Genomic DNA, 9,544 nt, shown 5'->3' with positions numbered 1-9,544 from the left:
TGCCCATTTTCATTGGCTATCAAATCATAAGAAAGGCTCAGATCCTCTTTCCTGATTGGCTCACTAAGAGCTGGTGGTTGATGGTTTTTAGTTCTTAAAACCACAAATAAATCTTCTTATGGATCAACACATCAAATAGGGCTCAAAATAATGGTTGCCATGTAGAGTGGTCAGTTACACTGTAAACTCATACATAAATCAATTAACTTAGCATACAAGTGTATACAGTATGTGACTCTAGAACACTCTGGAAGGTTTTTCTCGTCAAACAGACATTAAAACTATAAATGTGTAATTCTTTATGCATAAAATGAAGGGTGAATAAACACAGCATCATACATCATTTCCCCTTGTTATTTGAACCAGTACATGTAGTTGGACTGCACAGTAGGAAAGCACATGTTGTTGCTGCAGGCTCCTCTGTAGCTAGAGGGACAGGCGGAGCAGGGAATGCCCACTCTGTACGGAGCCTCTCCAATCCAGTTTCCTCTGCACAGGAAACAGACACAGCATCATCTACAATGTGGAATCATTCTCACAATATCAATTAGACATGTTATGCATATCTGGTCCCCAGGAAGAGGAGCAAAGACAGAGTTAATGACAGAGTAATAGACAGTGTTGTTCAGCTCTGCTCTGATTGGTTCAGGCTGGCTTTGAGACCACCTTTACAATGTGTATGTACACATAGGACAAATACTAAAGGCAAATGCATTTCTCTTATTGGAGTAAAATTATGGAATAGCCTTGACAATGAATTAAAATCATGTACAACTAGTACCCAATTTAAAGGGATGTTTAAAATCAATGTATTGAATAAATATTTAACACTAGGATAAAGTAAGTTAATTATTATTATTAAATGATGGTTCTGCTTGTTTTGTCCTGATACTATTCACCTTACTTACTCTACTCCTCGAGTGTAATCTTCTTAAAATTTTGTTTTGTTTTGTTGTTGTAATCTTTCTTCCTGGAAATAGGGTAGGCATTAATAAGCTGCTTCTGCCTTCGCCCTTTCGCCCATATTGATCATGAAATTCTGATTTGTTTGTGTATTATGTTTATGTTTTGTCAAATGGACGAATAAATCAATCAATACAATATGTGCCATGGTCGTACTACATTGATTCTGAAATTAAGCAAATCTTCACACCACAAGCGGAAACAACATTACTGGACCTGATGACTGTCCTGACACTCAAAGGTTCAACTCACTTGGGTGAGTAGTTGCAGACGAGAAAGGTGGCCTCAGTCCACATTGCTCCCCACACAAACATGTTGTAGCAGGTCTGCACCGCACAGCCCACTCTGTTGGTGGAGGCCCACACCATCTGAGACACACAGCAACCACACACCATGAGATTGACATTCTGGCCTGTTTCCTGGTCTCCCTCCTCTCATCCCCATGACTATGACTAATAAAAGAAAACTCCCTTTTGCCCAGTGTCGGCTGAGTTTGCCCTCAAAAATTAGCATCGTAGCTCAGAGGTAGGCTACTTTCATCTTCTCCTGTGTCACTGTTTCCTGATTCTTAGTTTAATCAATCAGACACTTAAAGTTGGTGTTTTGGTATGTTTTATCTTCAGTTGTTTGGACATTAAATTTGAGGATTACTTGTGTATAATGATGTTCTTACATATCTATTGTCAACAATTACTCACTTCCGGAAATCTGCCGATCAGAAGGCTCACTATAGTAGTAGTAATTGTGTTGTTCTCATCCATACTGGAAACATTGAAGTGTATCTGGAAATGACATGTGAACCTCTCAATTAATGAACAGAAGCTAACTAGGGTCAGGATTATCAGACCAGGACCCTACTGCATCAGACAGATCAAGGCAGTTTCTGGAATTCTGGGAAATCCTTTTTCATTATTTTGTATTAGGTAATTACCAACTGAGTAACCATGGTAACTAATGTTGCAGAACTGGCCTGCTCCATAGCAGTTGTAAGTAAACTCACTTACTCATGGTAGTAGTAGTAGTAGTAGTAGTAGTAGTGCACACATTTGGAACACACACATTTCTCTCACCTGTGTGTAGTGTGTACACATGGGCCCGTAACAGAGCAGGGGGCAGCTGGGATTACAGAAGCGGGGGTAGGGGAACACATAGTCATTGACCTCATCATACCAAGGTTTGACCAGCTGCAGGATGGATTGATACCTGTAGTGACAGCACAGTGGGTACACAAACTATGACAATAGGCACAAAAACAATAGGCAAAACATCATGGATGGAGAGATGGATGCATGGTTGGCCGCCGCCTTGGTTAAAGCATGTATGTGTGCATGGTGGGCCATTCAGATGTAGCGTCTTTTGCGTGCACAAACCCATGTTCAATATAGATGCTCGCCTTGCGTGCTCACCACCCAACACAACGCTATAGCGGTGCATTTGGTGCAATGCACTTGTTTTTTCCCACTTGTCTGTGACGCACAGCTCCATGGACCTAATTTTCCCTCTGGTTATGTGTCTAGGTCCCCTTCGGTCTGTGTCTCTGTCCCCCATGGAGCTCTGCCCCATTTAAAAGGTGTAAGGAGGCCGTATTTGGAACGTCACCTCACACATTTCAGGACAGAACAGACATATCCTGTGATTTTCAGCCTCCCTTCATTTTTAATAGATGGGGGGTTGGGGTCAGTATCTGAAAGTACAGCTGTCACCATTAATTAACAGGATGGGAAACACCATTTCGCCCACATAGATGTATGTGGATACAGGACGCATTACCATTTACACTGGTGTTTAATGTGGTCACAGTGTGTCCCCGACCACCTCCAGAGGTGGTTTTGCAGATCAGATCACAATCTCGATCACTGAAAATGTATGTTAATGCCAGGTATAAACAGGGTATTTGAGAGTGCAGTACTCACCCCCCCGTCCGGAATGACAGGTTCTGTCCATAAAACTGAAGCAGGTAAGCTGGACCATGTGCCCACATACATGTAGCAGCCCAGGCCTCAGCTGTCCGAGCCAGCTCGTTGTCCCACATCTGTCAAAGAAGGAGTCAACAGGAGACCGTCATCAGAGCCTGCAGAAACCTCTGCTGTAGCTCAAAACAATTCAGGTCTAAATTAATCAGTGTCATGATGTATCATTGTGAAGAATGTAATGCTGTGTGTCTTCCCATCATTTCAGATACGGGCCGATAGGACCTTACTTACTACAATGTTCAAAACAAACAAACAAAAGGGTTAAAGGGACAGTATGTGACTTATTTGGCTTTTTATTAGCAAAAATCAAATATTGCTTTCAGAAATATGTATTTACCGAAGACCAATCACAACCGCATACAAATGAAAGCTGTCTCGTAGCAGAGGCTGTCATGTTGCATCGCCATCTTTGAATAGGTACGCGAAAGCGGACAAACTTGGCTCAAACGCTTTATTGAGTGTCGGTTACTAGGCTCGTGCCCGCAGGATGATCGACGTAGTTGTTTTTGTTTTTTTCTGCCAACACACATGGTGCTACAGCTGAGCAGCGTTAGCAACGAGATCTTACAATGTTGAACTGTTCTTATACAAAGTGCAGCTAAACACCAGGCTGAAGAGAGAGGGACAGCAGAGGCTCCTCTGACAGCTGTGGAGCTGCAGCTGAACCGGCTGGAGAGCACAGCGACTCAAAGCCCTTTTTTTTTTTTTTTAGCAGCGCCCTTGTTACAGGTGATGCATACTAGGGCTGACCCGATTATCGGCGGGGCGATTTTTTCACTACAGACATACTACCCTAACATTTATAACTTGAAAATATAGTAAAAAATACGGCAGAAACGATTAAGGCTTTCAATTAAATTAATTTGATATATTAAGAGGAATTGCCCAACAACTTAAAACTTTGCAATACAATTGAAGCGAGCCAGTGAGTCAGAAAAAAGGAAACAACATAAGCAACAAAAGAAGAGGCCAGGAGTCAGACTTCAACTACGCTACTTTCTTTTTATTCAAACGAACATGAATGTGCAATTATCAAATCACAATATCACAATTTGCAATAAAACAATTACTAGCCTAAATAAACAAAAACCTCTAGAATGAATAAAAACGAACTAGTCAGCTGTTTACGCCGACATAACAGCTGGCATTAAGACACACGATTATAGCTTAATGGGGACATTTTTCTATCAAAAAAAATATTTATATCAAATAAAAGCAAAATAAAATATCCTAAATAGCCTATAAAATAAAATTCGAAAATCAAAACAGTGCCGCACACTCAAACCAAACAGGCAATTTTTACAGCCGTTAATGTGCAATAATAAAATCACATAAATGTGCAATAAAACAATTAAATTAAATTAAATTAAAGATCTCAATAAGGGACGATCCTGGCTTCTGGGGACATTTTTCGTTAATTTTCAATAACTGCTTAAAGTAACATTGCGGAGTTTTTCGGCCTTAAAATAATGTTTCCAGACTCATTGCAATGGTAGAAAAATGGTTAATAGGATGAATGATGCTGCCGCTGCAGCCTGAGCCGGGTCGCGTCGGCTGAAACTGCACTATGTAACTTCCCTGCACGGGTACGAATCACCGCCCCCCCCCCCCCCCCTCAACCCCCCTCCCCTCTGCGTCGAGGGAGAGACGTGGTGGGTAAAAGCGAAATTTACGGTTCTCCTCCGGTCGTCGCTGTCGTCGTCGCCACCCCCCCTCCCCCGACCACCCGCCACACAGTCTCCTTGCAAACATGTGGGAAATACTGTCGTTTATTAATGGGAATAAACACTGGATGCGCTGGCTGATAAGTTTCGTTTTCGTTAAGTTTCGTTTTTCCCCCCAGACGATAGCGCTTCTCAACCAGATGGTGGAAGCACTGTGCTGAAACTCCGCAATGTTGCTTTAAAAATGTGCAATATCAAATAAATGTAACCGTTATAACGACAATATCAACAAAAAATATTAACATGAATAAAAGCAAAATCAAATAAAATTGAAAATCAAATCAGATGCCTCCTCACTCAAACTTAATCGGCTAAATAACAGTCTAACAAAACACAACAACAAAAAACGAGATGAAGTTGAGGGGAAAATAAATAATAAACATGTGTGCCTGCCTGTGGCTCGATGACCCTCCAGGGTAACTTATTCTACTAGTCTTCACAGTGCGTACCTGGAGCAGATGCCTCTTGTGTGCGTTTTAAGTTGTGTGCAAGGAAAACTAAAGTGTTGACGTTTTTTGGCAGCAGAGAACTCCGGGATTTGTTCACAATTAATCCAGCTTTGGGGGGGGTCAACTGCTGCACTAATGACAGCGGCCTCAGTTATGTCTTCCATTGCCCATCTCCTGTCAATTTCTTCCACCAGCGTTTTTTTCATTGCTATGATGGCATTGCTGTCTCCATCTTGTGCGCAAAGATGTCGTTTTTTTATGTTTGTCAGCATAGGTACAACTGCCGACAAGGACACATTTTCCTCTTTTGACAAAAGCTCCGTGAGGGTGACGAATGGCTTGAGGACCGAGACAGTGTCCTCCGCAATGGTCCACTGGTCCGTTGTCAGGTCTAGAGTTCGGTCAGACTTTTTGGTAACGCTTGGGTCGGACAATACGGCTGCAACGGGCCACCTGAGCTCACACAGACGCTCTAGCATAAAGCAGGTCGAATTCCAACGTGTTGCCACGTCTTGGATGAGTTTGTTTCTTTGGTTGCCGTCCTCATCCTCCTCATTGTCCCGCTGTGACTACTGAGTGTGTTTCTCTTTTAGTGCTGCTGTCGCTTTACCACTTTTCTTGAAGAGTCCCACAAGTTGCCTTCCGGCAGCCACGGTGCGGCTGACAGGGTCCTGTTTTAGTGCAACATTGATGCATAGCTGGAGCATGTATCCAGCACATCTCACGCCCATTACTTGCCCCCAATTAGGCTCTCTCCTCAGGTGGTTGTCGCACGTAATCATGTTCGTGGCATTATTGTGAACAACCGCAACTCTTTTTTCAGGAAGAATAGAAAAAGAATCTGCCACTTCAGAAAGTCTATTGGAAAGATTTTCTCCTGAGTGTGTCTCTGGCATTGATCTCGTTTCCAGTACCACACTTTCCATTTTCCAGCTGTGGCTGATCCAATGAGCAGTTACAGTCACATAAGACTCCATTTGGATACTTGTCCATGCATCCGTGGTAAAGCTGACGGCGGAACACTTTTTTTATCATGTTGCAAATCTCCTCGCGGAGTTCAGCATGTTTTGCTGTCAGAGCAGAGGAGATTTTTTCTGTTTTGGGCAGTTTGTAGCCTGGCTCCAGCATTTTTATCAATTTCTTAAATCCTTGCCCTTCCACGATACTCCAACGCAACAAATGTCACCACGGCATCAGTTATTGCTCGCTTTCTGTTCTCTGAGATGGGTTTAGTCACCATTGTGTCAAGTGTTTTCTGCGAGGGTCCGGCGGCACTGGTTGGAGAATTGGGATTCAGTTTGTGCACCTAGTATATATATATTAAAAAAAACATGATAATAAAGTTATTGTTAGCCAAAGAGCTAAATGTAGCTAATTTAGCCTATGTTTAGGCTATGCTAAAGATATCCTGTTCAGTAGGCTACATCATACTTACATTCTTCAAATGGTTGGCCAAAGTTGTCGTAGATTTGTGATATGCCAGTTTTCTGTCACAAATCTGACACTCTGCCTTTTGGGGGTCATCTTCACAGATTTTAAAACTGTTCCAGACACTCGACTTCTTTGACATGTTGGCTGCCGTCGACGAGAACCGGTGTCAACTAGTCTAGTGTCGCATGTGGCCACGGGAGTGCCTGCCTGGGGGTGCAGCACCCCCAGTGGTCGGAGTGAGATTTTAAAAGATATGTTTCAAATACTAATAAATATAAATTCGTTGTAATTTTAATAATTTGTAATAATTTATGTTGAATGTTTTGGTCACTGAATAGATATTCCAGTGTTGAGCTCTCTTTATAATCTTCCCGCAGCAGATCGTTCCCTGACAGCTTGTCAATGTGCAGCAGCTGGAGAGCGCACCTTCCCTTTTTTTTGTGCTGTTTTTACAAAGATGTCTATGTAGGCTTAATTTCATTTTTCGTCTTTCACGTGGAAAGATTTTATATAGACCCCCCCCCCCCCCCCCGCTCAGCACCGTCTGCATGACCCCACTTAATAATAATAATAATAATAATAATAATAATAATAATAATAATAATAATAATAATAATAATAATAATAATAATAATAATAATAAAAAATAAAAAAAATAAAAAAATCGATCATGGACTTCATGATCGATTACCATGGCCAACGAACGAAGCTTCGAAGCTTTGAATTTTTTGGGTCAGCCCTAATGCATACCATATCTATGTCCGAGTATGTTTGTCCTCTGATCTTCCTTCATGGGACCGCACTGCATAACTGGCACATCCTGTAAGTCCTCCTGTGTAACTTTTTGCTGTGAAACATGACTGAAGGCACGAGTGGAAGTCCGCACATGTGTTAAAAAAAAAAACAACAACAATGGGAGTATTTCAGGAGCATTGAGCGATGAGGTGAAGATCTAAACTACTAACACACTCTCTCTGCTGTTTCCTCCTCCTTCTTTCCTTCCGCCTTCTTCTTCGTTGGTTTATTTATGCAAGCGAAACTCGCAAATCGTGCTCTCTGGCTAGCTGGATTTTCCATTTGGGCTGCCGTACGAACATAGCGGTGTAAGATAGCGACACTCTCTAAAGCAAGAAACTTGCTAAAAGAATAATTATAAGGCTACAAAAACCAAGCAAATTTTATTTTAATAGTGATTATACACTTTTACACATTTATTCATGGGTAGCATTTTCAGATTTTGCCAATAAACCTTGCCAAATATTACACACTGGACTCTTAAATGGCACACGCTCTGGTTTGAAATGCTATAAGCATTCAGCCATTTGTCAATACAACAGTGTTAAAAGATCAGCAGTTTCATAAAACTTAATCTCGTCCTTTACCAGTAAATTCCATGCGGGCAACATCAGTTACACTGCTTATCCATGACTGAAGCAAATCTGACATTATGCGAGAGTGGTGCATACCCTGGATAGAATCATGATCCATCACAGACCTGACATATAGAAACAACTTACATGTTCATATTCACTCTTGGTACTTTGACTCCAATTAACTTAGCCTTCGACAGTGCCTTTTTCAAAAAGACATCTCTACCTCCTGAAGAACAAAGATTTGCAGCATGGTGTTTGGAACAAACTAAGAGCTAGTCCATCATCTGTCCATCTGCTGTTCACAATCCTCTTTGTTGGTGTCCAGCGTTCGAAGAGCAGCATGAACAAGTCCCTCTCTGTGGAGTCTAGCAATTTCCAAGGGTTTCTTCTTCTTGGCTTTCTGGTGACAATGAATAATTGGTGTAATCCCTCAGATATTAAAACCCTTCCAGCTCTCCTGGCTTAGAATAGCTGATGATTTCATGCTCTTATTCTGAGGGAGGTTCCTTTGACTGTCATCTCCGCTGTGTCCCTCCAACTACAGGGATGCATTGATGCCAACTGGGATTTTGGCAAGGCAGGCCTCAAAACAGCAACTAACATATCATCACTTTTTATGTTGTGGTGATGTATTCATTCTCTTTTAACTCTGTTTTTGATGACCTGTCTACTCCAAAGGGAAACATCTGGCCAGTTAGAGGTTACAGCTCTGTCTGTGTGCCAGTAGACAGTAATGCTTTTGAGTCATTTTTCTGAGAACAGCTGCCTCCTGCATCCAAAAACAACATCATGTGAGCAGTGAGTAAATCAATATTGTGGGCCAGAGGATTCATATAAATTACCCTTTCATAGTGTACACTGTAAAAAAAAAAATGTCGTTTTTACAGGAAAACGCTGGCAGCTGGGGTTACCAGAGAATTCCTGTAAAAAATACGGCAGCACAGTAGATAACTTTACTGACGAAATCTGTAAATTGATTTACAGTGAATAAAATTACATCTGAATCACATTAAAAAACTGTTAAGTCTACAAAAATAATTTGTTAATTTCGCATAACGATGTTGTATATAAATAGACCATTTCCTGTATTTTTTTTACATGTAATAATTGCTTATTGTGCATCAATAAATGATCAAATTAACAGGAAAATATCAAACAAAAAACTAATTTAAACTGGTAGAACAACAATAAAACTTTGCATTTTAAATGGAGCTGTTCTGTATTTTATACATAAAAGCTATTCATAATATGCTGTATCTTTATGTTTTAATAATCAAGTTATTATGTAAAATTTACATAATTTATTTATAAACCTGCAAAATTACTACACCTACACCAAAACATGTAAATTACATCTTGAAAAAAGACAAGAGAGGAAAATATAACTTTTGGGACATTTATTTAACAGCCATCATCAATAGTTGTAAACAATTGGATGCATTTTTTTCAATGTCAACAACATGTAAAGAAGCTACATGAACTGGTTCTTTTAACTATGACTGAATCCAGGTTGAAAAAAAGCTGAATTGAACTCTGCTCATTAGTAAGCAGGAAAACAGTATTGCGGCTTCTCCCAAATCACTTAAACCAATGGTGACCAGTTTTCAAGAAAGAACCCCCCCCCCACACAC

General features: G+C 40.8%; 1 protein-coding gene across 1 annotated transcript in view; it reads right to left on the bottom strand.

The window, feature by feature from the left end:
- Positions 1-353: 353 nt before the first annotated feature.
- The window catches only part of LOC311000608 (peptidase inhibitor 15-A-like), a gene marked incomplete at both ends in the record, with an annotated part of 92,114 nt that continues 82,923 nt past the window's right edge, over positions 354-9,544 (bottom strand). The window contains 4 exons of the mRNA XM_083991347.1: positions 354-489; positions 1,216-1,331; positions 2,034-2,166; positions 2,877-2,995. Coding sequence (XP_083847473.1) covers positions 354-489; positions 1,216-1,331; positions 2,034-2,166; positions 2,877-2,995 — 504 coding nt within the window. The remainder of the gene's footprint in view (positions 490-1,215; positions 1,332-2,033; positions 2,167-2,876; positions 2,996-9,544) is intronic.

This window comes from Trachurus trachurus (assembly GCF_905171665.1).
Source record: "Trachurus trachurus genome assembly, chromosome: 17".
Taxonomy (NCBI): Eukaryota; Metazoa; Chordata; class Actinopteri; order Carangiformes; family Carangidae; genus Trachurus; species Trachurus trachurus.
This window is presented reverse-complemented; position numbering and strand designations above follow the sequence as displayed.